Source organism: Haliotis rubra, unplaced genomic scaffold, assembly GCF_003918875.1.
Source record: "Haliotis rubra isolate DU_JTF1 unplaced genomic scaffold, ASM391887v1 Scf635, whole genome shotgun sequence".
Classification (NCBI taxonomy): Eukaryota; Metazoa; Mollusca; class Gastropoda; order Lepetellida; family Haliotidae; genus Haliotis; species Haliotis rubra.
The window spans coordinates 145,731-168,268 of record NW_025767341.1 but is presented as its reverse complement, the minus strand read 5'-3'; the positions used below and the strand labels follow the sequence as shown (position 1 = coordinate 168,268).

Sequence of the window (22,538 nt, the reverse complement as noted above, 5' to 3'; positions counted from 1 at the left end):
TTTTTGGAAGTTTCGTGTAATTCTATTGATTGTGTTCATGAATATTTTATATCCTGCGTATCCTTTTCATTGAATAAACTACGGAAGCGTAGTAGGGCCACGATGAAAAGATTTTTTGGTCTTACTATTGCTTACGTAGTACTTTATATCTCCTACGTAGGGCTTAGTATCTCCTACGTAGGACATACTATCTCCTACGTAGGTCTTAGTATCTCCTACGTAGGACTTAGTATATCCTACGTAGGACTTAGTATCTCCTAAGTGGGTATCTCCTACGTAGGACTAAGTATCTCCTACGTAGGACTTAATAATACGTAGGAGATAGTGACACACGAAAAAAATTCACCGTGGCCCTACTTCGCTTCCGTAATAAACTGCAAATAACATTATTGTAAATATCGATCGACAACGTCAAGAGAATTACCTACGTCAATAATCAAGCAGCACAAATTCCATTGGCGTCAAGGTGAGTGAGCGAGTTACGTTTTACGCCGCACTCAGCAATATTCCAGCTATATGGCGGCGGTCTGTAAATAATCGAGTCTGGACCAGATAATCCAGTGATCAACAGCATGAGCATAAAATCTACACAAATGGGATACGATGACTTGTGTCAATCAAGTCAGCGAGCCTGACCACCCGATCCCGTTAGTTGCCTCTTACGACAAGCATGGGTTACTGAAGATCAATATTCTAACGCGTCAAGGATAACTAGAGGTGGGTGAGATACTCCACAAGGTAAACGTGTAATTCAGGAGAATTGATTGATTGTTGTCTGACGCTGCACTTAGCATTATTCCAACTATATGGAGGCGGTCTGTAAATAATCGAGTCTGGACCAGACAATCCAGCGATCAACAGCATGAGAGGCGAATTACATATTTACATCGAGAGATATCCCTCGATCCATATACTGTCTCTGTACCTGTTGACGTGGGGATGGTACTTAGAGGAGAAAAGACAAGCAGATATTAGCTGCCACTGAGGTGGTCGACAATGATACAAAAATAAAACTGCAACCTTGGCAGATTTCGCTGAACCTCCCGGTAAACCAGACACCTCAGTGACCATTGGTAAAATACTTTTAACCTTTAGGGGTTGTTTGTTTGTGGCTCAATCCCGGTGTTTTTTGTGAACTGAATGCAAGGTTAAACAAAAATGTTTAACCCCTTACGGCTGTGAAAAGCCTTCGCGAAAGGTTTGTGGACGTATTTCGCGAGTTCTTCTGTTCACACAAGGACACATTGGTGTGCTGTTAGTGAACCCGTTCAACTGGCGCACATATATATTATAGCTGGACAAGGTTGTAACACGAACTTGGAAAAAGATAGAAGCGATCGCGAGTCAAACACACAATAGTAACCTGATATACACTGAGAATTCATTTCCGTATTAGCATTACTGAATGTTGTCTTCGAAATGTAACTATAATAGTTCAGGGCAAAAGTGTGCTTTATTACACTATACATGGTGCTAGGTGAGGTGAGGTGAAATTGGGTTTAACGTCGTTCTTGAGAATATTTCGCTCAAATGACGACGTGCATGCGTGTGTATGTGTGCGGCTGCTTGTACTAGCCCAGACTGAAGCTGGTTTTAAAGTGCTAGCTATAGCCACTGGGATACCACGCCGCTGTGAAGCATGAATACCCCACTCAGACACATTATACTGACTCCGAGCCGACCAGTCCTTGTTGTACCCATTAATGCCGAGCGCCAGGCAGGGACCAACAAGTACCATATTTTAACGTCTTTTGGTATGACGCGGCCGGAGATCGAACCCGCGACCTTCCACTCTCCGGGCGGACGCTCTAACCACTACACCACGGAGGCGGTCACATGGTGCTAGAGGGAACTGTATTTCTTAATTCTATTCGTCTCACACGTCAATAATTATTACTGTTTGATTTAGTTGGTTAGAAACCCGCACTCGATAAATATAAAACAATTAAAACAAAATATACATATCTCGTCTCTTCTCTAACTTTGACACTTGGTATTACTGAAGTTTGTGCAGAATTAGTTTGTTTCATGATTGGTTTGGTTTGGTTTGGTTGTTGTTTAACGCCGAACTCAATATTCCAGCTATATGGCGGCGGTCTGTAAATATTCGAGTCTGGACCAGACAATCCAGTGATGAACACCATGAGCATCGATCTGCGCAGTTGGAATACGATGACATGTGTGAACCAAGTCAGCGAGCCTGATCACCAGACCCCGTTAGTCGGTTCTGACGACAGACATTGGTTGCTGAAGACTTCTTTTCATGAATTAACGAACTGCAAAATTTAATTTAAAGGGGTGGTTGGGGTAGCCCAGTGGTTAAAGCGTACATAAAGATAAGAAAGACAATTGGTCTTATTTATTATCTGTTTTGCTTTATTAATGAAAGCCTGCATGAATTCTCCAACTCTGAGATAGGCCATGACGGACGATGGTGCTGACTGTTAGCACCTTATCAGCAGCTGGGCGTCGGGGCACCCGGTACCGGGTACCCTAGTGGTTAAAGCGTCCCGCTCCACGCCGAAGACCCGGGTTATGATATGACGCCCATTTCTGATGTGTCATGACATATTTACGAATTATTTTTTCGTGTTCTGTGTTTTGATCACTTTGGCGTCTAAATATGCATGGATGGCTTAGTACCTAGATGCCACATTTCAGTCTTCAGTGGTGCTCCCCTTAATAGCATGGAATCACAGCAATCCCAAAACGCCTTTTTCAACAATCCAATTGTACAGAAATATACATTTACGACAGATGTACTTTTAGGATCGTTTATGACATGCTGACAACAAGTAATCATAATATTGTTCTCACAATACATACAATAATCTAATAACATGCACCAAGATTGTATGTCAGGGTTCCTCAAGGAGTTCGTAACATGTCGTAACACAATAGTGTATAATAGGCTTACGAATGTCGCAGCTCTACGAACGCCTCGTGGATCGGGACACAGAAGCCCTCAATGCCCGTCGGCGATGTACGACGTAAATATTGTTTAACCACGTATAAACGAACTGCTACCGTAGTGCGTTATCATTACCAGGGCCTCGTTCCTCAAAGCGATCGTAGCGCTACGACAGTCGTAAGTCTATGTAAAAGTATGGTTATGAATACTGGTTATGAACAACACTGGCAATGAACAACACTGGTTATGAACAACACTGGTTATGAACAACACTGGTTATGAACAACACTGGTTATGAACAACACAGGTTATGAACAACACTGGTTATGAACAACACTGGTTATGAACAACACTGGTTATGAACAACACTGGCTATGAACAACACTGGCTATGAAAAACACTGGCTATGAACAACACTGGTTATGATCAACACTGGTTACGAACAACACTGGTTATGAACAACACTGCCTGTGAACAACACTGGCTATGAACAACACTGGCTATGAACAACATTGGCTATGAACAACACTGGTTATGAACAACAGCGATTATTGGTTTTCCTGGTTTTCACAAACAGTTAACTGAAAACTGTTGTTTACAGCCTGGTTATGCTGACCTTGGCATAAACAAATGTCCATTCACGCACACAGCACAGGGAACACAGTTTCTTGTTTCACGGTAAGAACATTTGTAGACGTTAAGAAAAGATGCAGGTTCAAGTATCAAACTTGGTCATGGTCTGTCGATTGTGAAGTCTCCGAGAGATATAAATGTCAATTGCATTTTCACAAAGCGGTGAATAGAGCTGCTGTAATATCGGGCCAATTATCTTGTATGTTAGGTAAAATTTATATTGCTCACGAACGAGGAAGAAAAAGAGATAGGCAAGTCTCTCTTATAGAGAATAAATTGCGTTACAGCTTCTGAAGCATATCAATTCTCTTAACCTCAACTTGTTTCTTTAAAAAGGGTTCCATTCTATTATTCAGTAACTTGTGAAACGTGCCCTTGACCCTTAACTTAGGGGCTATTAAATCGCTTCTTACAACATGAATAGTTTACGTATTCGAGTTCCCACACGGTTGAATATATCGACATCATTGTTGGATAACCCTGGTTACTTTATAAGAGAGGAATTGTTATGGCACAATGCAGGTCCAAAACGTTACCACCTTGTCTATGGAAGAGCATGGTGCTTAAACCGATTATCATTATTAGCTTTAATCTGGGAATCGAACTGAGCATCTTTGGATCATGTGTCGCCTAAGGGACGCAACTCTACACACATGTGTCCCCAGATATTTATGAGGTTATGACGATCAGAAGCACATGCAAAGGTGTCCAGACAGTTGTACTTTAAAACCACAAGGTACGAGGCACAGTTCTAAAGTTCTCAGCTAAACTTCGAGGAACGGTTTGGAGGGAGTATATATACCTTTCACAGGAAAATCCCACACACTCTTCTGCCAACATGTCGAGTGCTTGAATCCTACTGGTTTATGCTTCCTCCTGTTGGACTAGGGGCGGTGGGGTAGCCTAGTGGTTAAAGCGTTCGCTCGTCACGCCGAAGACCCGGGTTCGATTCCCTACATGGGCACAATGTGTGAAGCCCATTTCTGGTGTCCCCCCGCCGTAATATTGCTGGAATATTGTTAATAGCGTAAAACTAAACTCACTCACTCCTGTTGGACTAAAATGGCCACCAAAGCAGACATCATTCACACTACACCTACCTGGTAAATCAGTCTTCAAGTCTCAGGAGAGGTGGCAACATGATAAACACGGAGGATGTTTATCGAGTACAAAGCAACAATTGTGCACTGAAGCCATACCGACATCTGACTTGGTGTCATGGCAACTAACGGGATCGGGTTGTCAGGTATTGTAAATCCATACCATACGTTGTTATGTTGTTCCTGGTGGAACAACACGCAGGCGGTGATCTTTAAATAATCGAGTCTGCACCGCGCAAACCAGTGATCAACATCATGAACATCGACCTAATTTGGATACGATGACACGTTTCAACCAAGTCAGCAAGCCGGACCACTCGATCCCGTTAGTCGCCTCTTACGAAAATCATGGGAAATCCGAACCCGGATCTTCACACGAGTACCTTTCAAGAGGTAGGATTCCCTGAAGTAGGATTTTCTTGATACTGAGGCCATCTCCCTCTCTCCTTCTCCGGAGATGCAGTTTTCGCTGCCTTAAATGTTGTTCTCCATATAATAGTGATGAACTGAGATTCATCCTTGTTTACAAATCCCTTTAACAAAACCAGGTGTCTACTTTAAGTTGACGTACATTAATAGAGATGATAAGAGAGAGAGACAATAATAATTATAATCAGTATGGAAAGTTTCTCATCGGGTGTAAGAAGCCTCAGAACATGCCTAGCCTGCTGCAACTGTGTCATGCCCAGTGTATTCCAGAGAATGTTCTCAACTCTGTCTTGAAGGTCTGGTCACAGGTTGCCCAAATCTTTGATCATCTTCCAGATTCGCTATTACCCGTTGTCCACCTCTGAACAGTGGCAAAGAAAGAAATACCACCCCTTAAGTTGATGCGATGTCAGCGTGGATGGCTAACTGACTTTCCCCTCTTAGACAAAGGTTCTTCAGGAAATTGACCATTTTGTCTGTTTTCATCAACAGAGAACGGTGATCTTGCATGCAAATTCTAGATGCTAGGTAACTCTTGATAATGAAAGCAACGACCACGTAAGAAAATAATTTATTTCAAAACATTTCAAATGTTATTCACAAACATGATTTATAATTAATTGAGCTATTGATATTGGCACTAGGAACTGAAAAAAATGGATTCACATAGATAAATGAATGAATACTCTTTATTTCCCCCAATGATTTGGAGAGTACATTAGATTATATTACTTGTCAGTCGCACTGACAATAGAGACAATACATATGGCAATTCTACAGGGTTTTCACAACGAAGAGAAATATGAAGATCCGTAATTACATGGTGTGTGACATAATTTCACAGATATAATATACACCTTAAGTTCCATGAGCTGACATTTTTAGCCACGATGCTCATGAATGTTGCCCAGCTGTCAAGTGTCATATCATGGACCACATCCGTAATGGCACCGAGGTATGTCAGGACCTTAGCTTCATCACTAGCAGTGTCCTCGAGTCTGAGATAGGTGTCAAGGTTGAGGTTATCAAACAACGTCTCGCTTAGCACATTTCTTTGTTCAACGAGGTTTTCACAATAAAGCAATTGATGCTTAACAATTTCCTCACTTTCGCAGTCACAGAGCAGACATTGTCCCGATGTTACAGGTAATATGCCGAGCTTAACCAGGGCATAAACAGGAGGAGATGCGATACCATACCATACACACAGATCCAGAGACGATGTGGAGCAAGCTGGGTGTGAATATCACTAAACCTATGCATATCAGGACGTTGTTGCAAAGTGTTTCTCCATTTAATATTTTCAAATCTACACAAGGTTCGTTGCACTGTGCTTTCCCATATACTTTTACATGGGAATTCTCCGGTTTTGATAAATTTGTCTAGTACGCCTGATAATCCATACTTCTTGGCTACGTTTAATAGATCATGTGTTATGGATCTGGTACTATGTGTGGTAGTGGTGGCATACTGACACAGTCTCAGATAGAAGATCGGCTTCACAATGGTTGTGCCGGCTGCTCTACAGAGTCGTCCTAGGAAGAGAAGCTTCATCTTGTCTATTCTGCCCAGCATTGTCCATAATCCAAGGACCTGGATTGTAGCACCTGTAGACGACCTCTTGTGGAGATTCTGGACCGTTGCAAAGTTTCCATTTCGTTGATTTCACAATTGCTGATATTTGGCCAGAGTTCACATGCATAGAAAGCAGATGGGAAGATTACTCTTTGCCAGATATTCGAAGAAGATATTGGGCTAAATCCTCCAGCTCTGAGGCCAACTTCTCTTAGGGAGTTGATTGTCTGTCTTGCTTTAGTGCAAGCTCGAGTAGTTCGTCCTCTTTCTTTCTCTGTGTGTATCAGAGAGCCAGCATAAATCGTGCTAGTATGGATCGGCAATGTCACGGCTCCAATTTTGAAGACAGATCTATTACATTGTCTTCTGTCGTTGATGAAAGACAAGACACAGCTCTTACTGGCGTTATCTGTCAGTCTCCAGCAAGGGACATGTTCAGTCCATGTGCAGTAGTACTGGCAACAGTAGTATCATCAGCCAATAATACTGAGGGGATGTGCTCCTTACCAACGATTAGCCCGTATTGTAAATCATCAAGTTGGGATATCAGGTCATTGATATAGACTAGGAACATCCATGCTGAGAGCACACGACCTTGTCCTACTCCTTGTTGGACATGGAACAAATCACTCATTTTACCATTGTATTTAACACACGCACTTGCTTCTTGATACGATTGACGGATGATATGCCATGTACGGCCCTTTACACCAAGATTGAATAGTTTCAGCAACAGCCCCTCATGCCATATCCTATCGAAGGCCTTTTCGTTGTCGAGAAAGGCAACACGAGACATTTGAGTGTCTATCTCGATAATATGAAACAGCCTCCTTTAATACATATGTGGCTACACTGGCTCCATGCTCTTTCCGGAATCCACACTGGAGGCGATGTGGGAAATCAGGATTTACAATTTTGATGTAGGATTCCAGTCTGTCAAGCAACAGTCTCTCAAACACCATCCCAATCACTGATGTGAGAGTGATATCGCGATAATTAGCTGGGCTGCGTTTATCTTTGTTATTTCCTTTATGTATTGGAATAATAGTTCCAGTTCTCATCATGACAGGCGTGTGACAGGAGCTGACGATCATATTATAGAGGTGCGCCAGGTGTTTAAACAGAAGAGTGCCGGCATAATGGAGATGCTCAGCAGTAATACAGTCAGGTCCCGGAGACTTATTCTTTTTCAGCTTCTTAATAATTGCTTTCACTTCATTGGATGTAATATCTGTTTTTAGGATTGGATCGTTCTCAAGTATGCCACTTTTTGCTATATCACTCACTTTTGATTTCGTTTCCTCATAAAAGTCCTTGTCGAACTCAGGCTTGTCGAGAGGTGACAGCAGATTCCCAGAGGACGGTGATCTTGCATGCAAATTCTAGATGCTAGGTAACTCTTGATAATGAAAGCAACGACCACGTAAGAAAATAATTTATTTCAAAACATTTCAAATGTTATTCACAAATATGATTTATAATATATTGAGCTATTGATATTGGCACAAGGAATGGAAAAAAATGGATTCACATAGATATAGATAACATGTTTAATACTGTCAGTATAAAAATTACATAATAGTATAACGGGTCAAAACGAAAGTAAATTAGCATATGCAAACATTATCACTCCTGTTATCACAAGGAAATGGAAAAGCTTTTCAGCGTAAATATATATATAGCACACATTGCATATACATGCATTCACTTCATTTGTTACGTGTAACATGGAAACAGGAGTACATACAGTCTAGGTACGAAATTCCATAAACGTACAAGACATCGAAGTAAAATAAATTATTTTGTTAACAATAATAACGTCCCAGATTATTTAAACATTAACAGACAAACAATTTTAGACAACACAACATCTGCGTAACATTGCAACAATGCCCATTGTCAGATTAGCCAATCAGAGAGCATTAGTGGGCATTGGATAGTTTGTTTTCGGTGTTTGAAAACTTTAACTCAAAAGTAATTGTCAGAGCAGCCAATCAAATGCCACTAACAGTGGGTTTTATAAGTTCATATACCAAAGTTCTCATGTAAGTGATCACGACACCCCCAGACAACTTTCACTAATCAGTTATAAGAGACAGGTAAATATTAGTGTTGACTTTTTTCTTATGTGTTAACAGGAATGCGAAAAGCAATACTGCCAACAAAGATCTGATCTAACATCTTTTTTCACACAGAGATATACATGCAAGACATAATGAACGTAGACGGAGTAATAACATGAATATTGCACCCTAGTAGATATTAGATTAGATTTCACATTAATCTGAAATCGGTAAACCGGTTAACAAAATAAATATGAAAGACTTATTACGTAATATAACCCGACCTGACTCAGTAAATGTTACATGTGGTTCAAGGTTAAGTATAAATATGTGCTTTTATATCTAAATGTCTTTGTGACATTCAGCACGGGTATCTGTTAAATGTGCTTCAGGATTAGGTATAAATATGTTTCCTTTCACGTCTTAATGTCTCCCTGTAGTTCTGGCTTGATACGTCGAAAATGTCACCTCCTTCAGTTGAAGGAAATGAACGAAACTGAAGGAGAACTACAGCTTCAAGACTTGATGAAGTATCGCTGAGTTTAGATTGTCTGAGACACGGATCCTGCTGCATCCGAGTTGATGACGTATGATGGTTCGGCTTGCTTCCTCTCACACATTAGATGCCGGCATCTCTCCAGACGGTATCTACAATGGAGAGGTCTTAAAGATAGATTACTGACTAATGTAGAACGATATATAGGCTAAATACAACCCTCTTGCTACCTGTAACAGAAAATCACTTGATGGCTAACTGCTTGTGTATACTTCAAGGCAGTATACAAGGCAGTTGTCGGGTTCTTCAGTAATTCCGCGAATGTTCTGCAAAAGCAATGTATTGTTTTACCGTTCTAATCCTGGTGAGCGTGGTGGGACTTGGTGTGGTGGTATGTGGTGTGGTGGGACATGGTGGGGCGGTGGTTGGTTGGCTGATCTTTAACGCCACACAGCAATATTCCAGCTATATGTCGGCGGTCTATATCGAAGGAAATGATCGAACCTGGACCAGACAATCCAGTATCCAACATCATGAGCATAGATCTACGTAATTGTGACACGATGTAATGTCAACCAAGTCAGCGAGCCTGACCATCCGATCTCGTTAGTTGCCTCTTACGACAAGCATGGGTTCTAACCCGGATCTTCACGGGTCGGTGGGTGGTGTGGTGGGGCGTAGTACCTTTAAAGTAAACAGTGCTAAAATCTAAATATGTGACGTAATACTGCAATATTGTGAATGGATTGCAGATAATGTTTGACAAATATACAAGCCACGTCTCCTGTAGAGACAGACGCCCATCACAGCGATGATGACGACGAAGATGATGAGTAAGGGGATACCGACGCCGAGCCCAACAGCCAGGGGGATAGAGATTTCTATGAAAAGCCCTTATAGATCAGCTATCAGATACCAAAGCAGCAGAAAGATCATATTGTATAAGACAATTGAAGAATAAACACCTTTCAAAATGATTCTCTCTCTCTCTCTCTCCCTCTCTTCCCCCTCTCTCTCTCTCTCTCTCTCTCTCTCTCTCTCGCTAGCTCGTGTAATCATCTCGTAATAAAATATGCGCCAGATAATCCAGTGATCAACAGCATGAGCATCGATCTACTCTATTGGGATATGATGACATGTGTCAACCAAGTCAGCGAGCCTGTCCACCCGATCCCGTTAGTCGCCTCTTACAAACATGGGTTACTGAAGATCAGTTCTAACCCGGATCTTCACGAGTCCTGAAGCAAAAGAGTTTGACAATAGGATCAAACATGAAAAACAATTTGTGCATTGCTGGACAGGTTTGAACTTGATTCTGAAGAATTTGACACCAGGATAAAATAAATAAAATCAATTTGGGACAGGTTAAACTGAATCCTTAAGATTATAATACTAGGGTGGTACCTTGGGCGAGTCACGTAGTGGCGTTTGTACGATACTTTAAATGAAATACCTTTCTCGGTGCATCGTTCACTGGTGTCAAGGTTGGTAGGTTAAGCTGCTTGTGGTGCTATTTGGTTCAACCTGCTTTACATGTTTCAGAAATTGTTGATGGATTATCTTGTCAAGCTAAAGTGTGGGTGAGCGAGTGAATTGGGTTTAATGCTGCTTTCAACAATATTCCCTCTTCACGATATGGCTGAGATAATGCCGATGTGACGTCGAATATTAACTCACTCACTCAACAATGTTCCAGTTAGATCACGGGTGTGTCAGATTTGTGTGGAAGGAAGGCCTGAGTTGATGCTTGTCATGATGATGGTGTTGACAAACCGTAACAACATCATCGGTGGTAACCTGGATTCGAACACATGATCAACAGTTTCTGGCATGTCCAAGGGGTGCAATATTGCACAGTGAATTCATAATAATAGTAATAAAAGGGCATTTGTAATGCGTTGAATACCGCACCACGGAGGGGCACGCCCAAAGCGCTAAAAGCTGATTATTATTACCCCGTATAATCTAAGCTGCCCGTGAGGCGCTAGAAGGTTATGGCCACATGACTTATCCCACCGGGTACCCATTTTCTGCTGGGTGAACAGAGGCAAGTTTGAAAAAACTCACTTGCCTAAGGTGAGACCACATGTGCTTCGTTGTGGGGCAGGACTAAAGTCCTAGACACTCTCAGGAGTCAAGCTGCCAAACACGGTCACCCATCCAAGGACTGTCCGCGCCCAACGTTGCTTAACTTCACGTGATTTGTGACCTGAGCTCTATGCACACTCAGGATATAATATAATCCTGACCCAGAAACAAGACACTGCATGACCCGAAGTATAACAAAGGAAAATTACGTTCCTAAATACGAGTTCAGCGTGACCAAAACAACACAATGTGTAATGTGAATAGCCTTAATGCAAAAACAGCTGTTTTATGATTACATTGAAATGCGAGTGTAAATAACTGGCGTTATTTTTTGAGAAACAGAGAACAAGATTTCATAGTTCTGACCCTTGGCATTTACGTATAATGTTACATGCAAAGCAAGAGGATTGAATCTACTTATTACACATTAATAGCATATCGAAAAGTAATCTCCCCGGTTCTAGTGATCGGGGCTGAGATATTCCTTGGTGTCATATATTCATGTTCGTCCAACTTCTAGAGAGTAAGTTTAGTATTACGCCGCTTTAAGCAATATCCCAACAATATCACGGCGGGGGACACTAGCAATAGGGCTTCACACATTGTACCCATGTGGGAATCGAACCCGGGTCTTCAGCGTGACGAGCGAACGCCTTAACCACTAGGCTACCCCACCGCCCCCAGACTAGCGAGTGAATGAATAAAGCGTTACATTCAAGCAATATCACAGTTGGGAATGCTAGCAATAGGGCTTCACACATTGTACCCATGTGGGGAATCGAACCCGGGTCTTCAGCGTGACGAGCGAACGCCTTAACCACTAGGCTACCCCACCGCCCCAGACTAGCGAGTGAATGAATAAAGCGTTACATTCAAGCAATATCACAGCTGGGAATGCTAGCAATAGGGCTTCACATATTGTACCCATGTGGGGAATCGAACCCGGGTCTTCAGCGTGACGAGCGAACGCCTTAACCACAAGGCTACCCCACCGACCCCAGACTAGCGAGTGAATGAATAATAAGCTAGGCGTTACATTCAAGCAATATCACAGCTGGGAATGCTAGCAATAGGGCTTCACATATTGTACCCATGTGGGGAATCGAACCCGGGTCTTCAGCGTGACGAGCGGACGCTTTAACCACTAGGCTACCCCACCGCCCCGGAGAAAGTCGGATAACTCGAAGTATTTAGGTATGTCCCTTTAAATCCAACAAAAAGTCTGATTATTTGATAGCAAATTTATCATGAGTTTGGTTAACGCACTTCGTTCTGTTTTCCAGTATATAACTTCAGTACACTACCTTCTCATTTGATCAATTCAACATTAATATACACACTCATATGCCTAAAGGCAAGTGGTGTTAGATAACAGATTCGGGGTAAATATTCACATGGGGTCTATAATCATTGCTTAAGCTATCGTATCTTTCATTTCAGCCGGAATGGTGGGTTGCCTAGTGGTTAAATCATTCGTCTTCACGCCGCCGGCTGGGTGAAAATCCAGTCACAGGGACACATGTGTTTATGGCCCATGAATGAGCGTCTAATAAAAGGCTCATAGTATCACATGTACGTATTGAGAGAGATCAAAGGCGCTTCTCAGCATCTATTAGACAACATACAGGGCCGTTCGTTTCGCGGGAACCAACATCCCACTTACAATTTTAATTAAATGTATTTGGACATGCCTGTCCAACAGCGTAAGTACTAGACTTTCAACTTTTTACTATGTTACATTTCAACACTTTCTAAATGACATTGTGTATGCATACTAAGTATCTAATGATAATGTTTAATTTTCCATGTACTTAAACGTCAAATACCAGTATACGAGTGTGAAACATTATGAATAAGAGTAGACTAGCGAGTGAGAGAATTCAGTTTTACACCGCTTTTAGCAATATTCCAGCAATATCACGGCGGGGACACCAGAAATGGACTTCACACATTGTGCCCATGTGGGGAATCGAACCCGGGTCTTCGGTGTGACGAGCGAACGCCTTAACCACTAGGCTACCGCCAAGGACTAGCGAGTGAATGAATAAGGCTTTACATCGCTGTGAACAACAGTCAAGCAATATCACCGCTGCGACAACAGGTTCGCTGAACTTAAACCACCTCACGTGAAACAAAATCATAACATTAGGATTGACACATGTCATCGTATCCCAATAGAGTAGATCGAGGCTCATGCTGTTGATCACTGGATTATCTGGTCCAGACTCGATTATTTACAGATTTATTTAGGTAGTGCCCACCACATATATTATTACGAGAAGATTACACGAGCAAGTGTGGTCATACGACTTACACGAACCGAGTGAGAAATTTTGTATTGCCCGTGCAATAAACTAACAGTTCCATACAATGAACAATTTGTTTTGCAAATATTTGCTCCCCTATAATCCACAGCAGTTTTCCGACGTGTTTGTCCTGGGTGAGATACTTTAGGTGAGATCTACACACCTACACGAGTCAGACAATGGTTTCCGGGTATACCAGAGTTCTTGTAAACCGACGTAACAACAAATCATTTCGCTACTTAGTAAACTACGTTTAAAACGAACTCAGTGGGACTAATAATTTAAGATCGGTATGCTTACTGTTGTTCTTTACGCCACGCCAGCAATATTTCAGCTATATGAGGGCCTACTGTAAATAATCGAGTTTGGACCAGACAATCAAATGATCAACATCGTGAGCATCGATGTACATTACTGGGACACGATGACATGTGTCAACCAAGTCAGCGCGTTTGACCACCCGATGGGTTAGTTGCCTCTTACGACAAGCATGGGTTACTGAAAACCAATCCTAACCCAGATTTTCACGGGTCTGTAACAGTACTGGCTATAGTAAATAGGTTTGGTTTAACGCAGTTTTAAACAATCTTCCAGTTACATCACGGTGTGTCAGCTTCATGGCGGAGGAATGAAGGAAGTGATCTTGGAAGATTGGTCAAACCCACGGCATGGTGTTGACAAACCAAGAAACATAACCGGGGCAAACCGGTTTTCGAACATATGATCATAAGCTTCTGCCATGCACAGATAAAATATTGGAATGGAATAGTGTTGGAGTACCTCAGAGGGCTGAGCAGGTGACACGACGGGCCTCTGTAGTCGGAACTGAAACATACAAACAGACAGGTACTTGTCTCTGTGTACACTCATCTGATAGCGTAAACATAGTGGCTACCGATAAATAATTCTTTCACGGATACCGAAATACAGCTTGTAATGTAAATTATACTTCCCATCAAAAGTTTAGACTCACCTAAAGCACTCATTATATGTTATGTACATATATACTCATGCCAATAATGGTTGTCACCCCCCCCCCCACCCCAACCCCCACACTTCACACCCCCACCCCTCTCCAATTAAACAAATTGAAGGGGGCGACAACCATTATATTGGCATGTGTATATATGGTTACATCGAAGATGAATTCCTCCACTAGCTTAGGGGAACCAACTGCAAACTTTATGCAGATGAATTGTACGAGGATTGTGCATCAAATTGCTAAAAGGCATGTGCATATATCGTTCATGTGAACAGCTGCGTTTTGGTGCAAAGTTTTGTTAAGAATTCGCCAATTTTCACTGATTTTCATCATTTACAGTAATGTACAGTTATATTCGACTCACATCCTCCTCAGGTTTCAGAGTCTGGTACAGGAAGTCCCAGGAGAAGTTGGAGTCGCGAGCAGGGTTGTGGTCGTCGTCCCCTTGCGCAGACGAAGATGACGTCGCTATGAAATGGAGGAGACACAGACTGAGTCGAAGCTGAAGTCGCATTCACAAACATTCCACCCAAACACCAAACTGTGATAGCTCCTCATCCACCAGTAGGGAAACTATATCGCCCTAACTAACTAACCTACATTTCAGATGTCAGGTGAAATGAGGTTTAACGTCCTACTTGAGAATATTTCGCTCATATGACGATGTGCATGCGTGTGTATGTGGCTGCTTGTACTAGCTGGTTTTATTGTCCAAGCTCACTGAGATACCATACCCCACTCAGACACATTATACTGACTCCGAGCCGACTAGTCCTTGTTTTACCCATTAATGCCGAGCGCCAGGCAGGGAACAACAAGTACCATATTTTAACGTCTTTTGGTATGACGCGGCCAGGTATCGAACCTGCGACCTTTCGCTCTCCGGGCGGACGCTCTATCCACTACGCCACGTAGGCGGTCCTATATCTAAGAATTAAAGTTTGCTGTAGTGTAAAAATGGATATTGTGATGAAGCTGAAATACTGTTCAAAGCGGCGTTCAAGTCACTCACTCACTTTCAGCAATGAACATTTACAATAGCAGAGGGTCACTGAATACATACGGGCGTCGGCTCGGTGCGTGTGTGGTATAAACTCCAGGGGGTTGTTCTTCTTGGGGGACCTGTAGAACTCAGGGCTGGAAGCGCCCCCTAGCGTTGTCCCCTTAAATGTGTTGCCCGGGGTGCCCCAGTTACTGTAGTATTTATTATACATCCCGCGCATGACGTCATCGTTGCGTCGACGACCGTGACTTCTTAGCGCAGATGTCAAACTTCCGAACGCTGGTCTAACATTGTATCTGCAATTGAGAGGCATTCGTAACATTAGGGCATTAGGTTCTTGAATCGATCTCTGTAATATGTACACACCAAACAACTCAACCACACCCAACCCCACCCCCCCCACCCCAATAAAATTTAAACATTTAAATAAATAATATTTAAATTAAATAGAAGAAGAAAGAAAATTATAAAATTATAATAACAAAATAGCATTCAAAAAAAGAGTTTAACCCTCTTCAATTTGTCAAAAAATACATATTATAAACCTTCAAAATCGTGCTGTTAAACTATTTACAACTGGGTTTTTTCTTTTTCAGTATATTGAGTATTTTCTCAAAGATATCATACATCTTCTAGTGGAAAACGATGTAAATCCGTCAGCATAAAATAAAAAACCCGTCCTGCATTATGTCTAAATATTTCGATAATTTCCCGAACAGGTTTTCTTACGATTGAAAATTCAAGGTGTTGAGATGACAATTATACGGAATCATTTATAAAAAATTGTCGGAAATGTCGCCTGTATCTTAGAACCAACCGTTTTTCACATCTCCTCCTCAAATAGTGTGAACTTATAGCATTGTCAATCATAAACAATGCCTGATTTAAAAGGGTCCGTTTTGAAACTTCAGGAGGAACTTTAGGAGCTCAGAGCTCTTGATTATTTCTCGACAGAAACAGTTTGGATTAAAGACTTCTCTCATAATGCATCAACGGAAAACACATAGTAAGCCTCCTAAACCTTTGGCATTCTTATATGTGTATCTTGAAGAATAGGTATCACCGAGCATCATTTTACGCCGCTTCCAACACTTTTGATACCTACCTTATCCGTGTCAGCACTTTCGCTATACAATCTAAAGAATGCTTATGTGGCACATATGATATTAAAACATGTACTTCTGTTTTGTCCACAAACCGAATGTAACAGAGAGTGACTATTTAGCTCTCTTACTGATCTTTTGGATGTTACCACACGTGTAAGCGTTTGGAATGATGATTATGATGATGATGTATTGATTAGTTTTCTACTTGGAGGTGTGCTAAAAGATAATATTAGAGCTCTTGATACTGACCTGTGGATTCAATGTATGAAAATCACAAGTAAAACTGTTCATGAATGGAAACGGTTTTTCAACATATATTACTAGATTCACATCCCCCTATATATACATATCTTCAAATGTATTTGTATTGTATAACTTTCACACACTTGTACTTTGTATAATGCAATATCTGCTAAAATCATGCATATGTATTTAAATTTTTGGAGGAACTAAAGACGATCTATCTATCTAAAATATGACAGCGGTCTAAAATTTGATAAAATCAATTGAATATCACTTCAGAAATATCCGGAAATATCTCACAAACATCAGAACAATTTCTAATAACTGACAGTTCGAAAGTGTCTCAAAATCGCATTATGTTATTCCAAAATGAAGTTTACCCGTGAAAATCCGGGTTAGAATTGATCTTCAGCAACCCATGCTTGTCGTAAAAGACCAAAAGTTACGTTTCCCAGAAATGTCTTTTGTCTTGCTTTATCCGTCAATGCATTATGTTTATCTTGAAGAAGAGGCCTCGGGGAGCATCATTTTACACCGCTTCCAACACTTTCGAATTCGAGTATAATCAAGCAACTCATCTCTCAGTGGGCTACCTGAAGTCTTGTGTGATTAAATGTATGGGTCCAGGGTCACGGATGGTTCAAGGCGCCGACCACGAGAGTTCGATTCCCATACAACGTGGACAATAATGAATGAATGAATAGGTGAGTGAGTTTAGTTTTTCGCCGCATTCAGCAATATTCCAGCTATATGGCGGCGGTCTGTAAATAATCGAGTCAAGACCAGACAATCCAGCGATCAACAACATGAGCATCGATCTGCCCAATTGGCGTACGATGACATGTGTCTAACAAGTCATTGGAAATGGGCTTCACGCATTGTACCCTTGTGGGGAATCGAACCCGGGTCTTCGGCGTGACGAGCGGACGCTTTAACCACTAGGCCACCCCACCGCCCCTCTAAATGTGAAACAGATGTGGCTGTTTCATTGGCATCTTTTATTTCTAGTTCATATAGGGAAATCAGTGGAAGAGGGAGTGATCGAGTATGGTTTTACGCCGTTTTTAGCAATATTCCAGGAATATCACGGCGGGGGAAACCAAAAATGGGCTTCACACATTGTTACCATGTGGGGAATCGTACCCGGGTCTTCGGCGTGACGAGCGAACGCTTTAACCACTAGGCTACCCAACCGCCCCTCAGTCAGTGGAAGAAATGTAGCTACTACTAGTATGGCAACTATTATTGAACGATATGATATATCAATCTAAAGTTTAAGTTACAATTCTTGGCCAAATTGTTTGAATTTGTCAATCCGAACACATTATAGCCACTCAGACACATTATACTGACTCCGAGCCGACCAGTCCTTGTTGTACCCATTAATGCCGAGCGCCAGGCAGGGACCAACCAGTACCATATTTTAACGTCTTTTGGTATGATGCGGTCGGGGATCGAACCCGCGACCTTTCGCTCTCCGGGCGGACGATCTAACCACTACACCACGGAGGCGGTCTATTGGTATAGGTTGTTACATGATCCTCCTTTTCGATCCTCCGATATTATCTTACCTCACACATGAATGTCGTTTTCTGATTGGCTGAGCTAATCAAAGTACCCCGCTTACAAGCGAGTAACATTTTCTATGTCACCCGCTGGAACTTCGTATTTCGTGTTTGTAGTGTTTGGGTTGTTGCCTAACTCCGGTACTCCTTATCATGATCCAAAACCCGTGCTTGAAACAGTTCAAAATTAACATTGAGGTGTTCGGTAAGATAAATACGTTGTTCACTGGTCCCTCGGGGCTCATGAGTTGATGCACCCTCTACGTGTGTTTATGTTCCCTGAGCCCAAACCAACCAACCTACGACGTTAGCGCACATACAGTTACAACTTACGGATCATTTTCGTTGACCAATGCGTCTCCTTTGAAACCACGTCTCCTGTAGAGACAGACGCCCACCACAACGACGAAGATGATGAGCAAGGGGATACCGACGCCGAGCCCAACAGCCAGGGCGATAGAGTGTTCTATGAAAAGTGCTTAAAGATTAGTTACCTGATACCAAAGCAGCAGTAGGATCATAAGGCAATTGAAGAATAAACACCTTTCCAAATGATTATTGGTGTTCACAATTTAGGATATGTGTTACTAGTATGAAGGTGTGGACAAAGAACATGCAAACAGTAGTAAAAACAAATCATACTTCACCAAAACGTGGTAGTGGGAAAAATGAAAAAAACCGTTGCTCCAGACACAGCGCTTAGAATAATACAGCACAACACATAGCATAACACACACACACCCGCGAACGCGCGCGTACACGCGTACACGCGCATGTGATTTCTGCAAGTGTGTATGTATGCGTATATACTTGCAGATGTGTTGACAGTGTAATTTTTTTCCATCGTTATGCGGGTTGAAGTAGAACTGTTTCGACTAGATAGTACTATTCTAAATCAACCATTTTATTCCAAATGCCTGGTTAGTCCTACTACCTTGGCTCTTCGTGGTGCTGGTGCTGTTGCTTGTGGCACTAGTGGCACTACTTTGGTGTTCAGTGGAGGTTGCCTTAATGGATGTGGTCGTGGGATCGGTCTTCAGTGGGACTGTCGTCACAGAGAAACAGCACAACATTGAATCAAGCGTGTCGGGCGTTTAGTACAGATCATCCTTAAAGCTCCTAAGGACTTGTTTTACCATTTAGTGAGCGAGTGAGTGAGTGAATATGGTTTTACACCGCTTTATACAATATTCCAGCAATATCACGGCTGGGGACACCGACTTCACATATTGTACCCATATGGGGAATCGAACCCGGGTCTTTGTGGTGACGAGCGAACGCTTTAACCACTAGGCTACCCCACCGCCCATTTATCCTTAAGAGACATTCATCTATAATGTCAGGACATCATGAACTCTGCATCCATCATTTCACCATGAACACTGCATCCCATACGCCCATGGCACCACCGTCGAATAGATTTCTGAAGCTTTGTTGTGAAATAGTTATTGACTCAGCCATTGTAAAAGTTAAATGCATGATATTGTAAAGTTAAATGCATGATATTGTAAAGTTAAATGCATGATATTGTAAAGTTAAATGCATGATATTGTAAAAGTTAAATGCATGGTATTGTACAGTTTAATGCATGATATTGTAAAGTTAAATGCATGATATTGTAAAAGTTAAATTCATGATATTGTAAAGTTAAATGCACGATATTGTAAAGTTAAATGCATGATATTGTAAAAGTTAAATGCATGATATTGTAAAGTTAAATGCATGATATTGTAAAGTTAAATGCATGATATTGTAAAGTTAAATGCATGATATTGTAAAGTTAAATGCATGATATTGTAAAGTTAAATGCATGATATTGTAAAAGTTAAATTCATGATATTGTAAAGTTAAATGCACGATATTGTAAAAGTTACATGCATGATATTGTAAAGTTAAATGCCTGATATTGTAAAAGTTAAATGCATGATATTGTAAAAGTTACATGCATGATATTGTAAAAGTTAAATGCATGATATCATTTTTCCAATGTAACATTTAGTACAAATTAAACTACTTAAAAACTGACTCGGGACGCAGGTGACGTTATCAGACTGTAATTGGAAGCCGTTGTGGCATTTACAGACGTAGCCACCGTCGGTGTTGTCACAGGAACTGTTCTGTAGGCAGATCTTGTCACGCATCCTTGTACACTCATCTATGTCTGAAGTGCAACAGATACACGAATAGAGACGACAAAACCCTTTCCACTTTCGTAAGCAATCTCTACTAAAAGCAAAGTCGATTGTACAATTAACACTGCATCATGAGTATGTGTTTGTTTGACGATGCATTCAGCAGTATTACAGTTGTACGACTCTGTCTGAGAAGCAAATATATACTGAGGGAAACAAATAAGGGAACACCACTTCATGGCAGTGTTCCTTTATTTATTTTCATATTTCCTCCCATAGCGGTATTCGAAGCTGGTGATAAAAACTGGAATATATTTAAGGTCGGGAGCACTTGAATTTTCATGTGTTCCTTTATTTGTTTCTCTCAGTATATGTACTGCACTGAAGAAGGTACAGCAGAATACAACAGTCGAAGCACTTCTGTGAATAATACATATCGGAGTACAACATCCCATGCACTGTCGTGAACAACACACGTGTGAATACAACAACATGTAGAAGTACAACATGCATGCACGTTTTACAAACTTGCAAATCTAACCATATCGAACCTGACATTTTCCCGCTGGCATCATTTATCGAGGCTTTAAAAGAAGAGGCAATGTTTGGCATTAAGAAAGAAAAACACGTATTGTTAAGTAAATCTAGATACTGTATAAAACAGTGATGCCGTTTTGACGCCATGAACTTTGAATTTTCCATGGTGTTAGACTGTTAGTACTAAATATGCACACATATCCCGTTAGACCATGATACAACCGTTTTCGCATACGGACAGCTAGCCCTACATATGCTCAACAAAAGTAGTTACGCACCACCCTATTTTTCAATATTAAAGTATTTGATAGTTCATATTACGATCCATATGATACTTCATATTGAATATTGGGGTGGTCCTTAACTGTTTTGTTGAGTAAATATTCAGTTAAATGGAAAGTGAACATAATGCAACAATAAAAGTAACGGTTAAAGCAATATAGAGTTGTCAATACAACAAAGAAGTTATTAATGTTAACATATCTTCCATTTACTGTTACGTACCAACTTTAATAAATTGCAAAACAGTCCTTTGAAATTTTGTCTGTGATGACAATGAACGGCAAATGATAACGGCTGAACAAATAATATAAAGGCAGTCCTGTTGCCAATACTAACAGTGGTTACGGTGATGTACGTTATACTCCGAAACTCTTTAGCATACCTTCACATTGCCTTTTGTCAGGGTTGAAGCTGTACCCTTCACGGCAAGAACAGTTGTACGACTCCGGAGTGTTAGTGCAAGTTCCGTTACCACAAACGCCCCTATCGCACTCGTTCTCGTGTGTCGTGCAGTTTGGTCCTGTCCAGTAGGGGCTACAGGTGCAGTTTCCGCTGATGTGGTTACAGGCAGATGAAGTAGCTTTGGGACCACAGGTACATCTATGCGTACAGTTAGGGCCCCAGGTTCCGTCATGACAGGCTGTTTGAAACAGGAGTGAGTGAGTGAGTTTAGATTTACGCCGCACTTAGCAATATTCCAGCTATATGGCGGCGGTGGGTATGTAAAAAATCGAGTCTGGACCACACAATCCAGTGATGAACATCATGAGCATCGATCTACGCAATTGGAATACGATAACATATGTCAACCAAGTCATCGAGCCTGACCACCCAATCCCGTTAGTCGCGTCTTACGACAAGCATGGGTTACTTAAGACCAATTCTAACCCGGATCTTCACGGGTCTGCACGAAAGGCTTTAAATGCAGTAATAGTGATTAATATACACACTTTTAGAAGATATCGTCAGGGGTTTATGCTATAAGAGGTTACTTCGGCAAAACCCTGTTGAAATATACCTCAGTTCACGCGGCAAGCAATGGTTTCGGATGAGCTCATAATGTGACTGTTAACCCCATGGGTTACTC

General features: G+C 41.4%; 1 protein-coding gene across 1 annotated transcript in view; it reads right to left on the bottom strand.

Moving 5' to 3' along the window:
* Positions 1–9,045: 9,045 nt before the first annotated feature.
* Positions 9,046–22,538, bottom strand: part of LOC124256677 (mucin-like protein) — a 42,313-nt gene continuing 28,820 nt past the window's right edge. Inside the window, exons 21-28 of the mRNA XM_046690649.1 lie at positions 21,834–22,091; positions 20,527–20,661; positions 19,435–19,545; positions 18,834–18,966; positions 15,647–15,882; positions 14,948–15,051; positions 14,382–14,426; positions 9,046–9,359 (exon numbers count right to left, since the gene is read on the bottom strand). Coding sequence (XP_046546605.1) covers positions 9,324–9,359; positions 14,382–14,426; positions 14,948–15,051; positions 15,647–15,882; positions 18,834–18,966; positions 19,435–19,545; positions 20,527–20,661; positions 21,834–22,091 — 1,058 coding nt within the window. The 3' untranslated portion in view covers positions 9,046–9,323. The remainder of the gene's footprint in view (positions 9,360–14,381; positions 14,427–14,947; positions 15,052–15,646; positions 15,883–18,833; positions 18,967–19,434; positions 19,546–20,526; positions 20,662–21,833; positions 22,092–22,538) is intronic.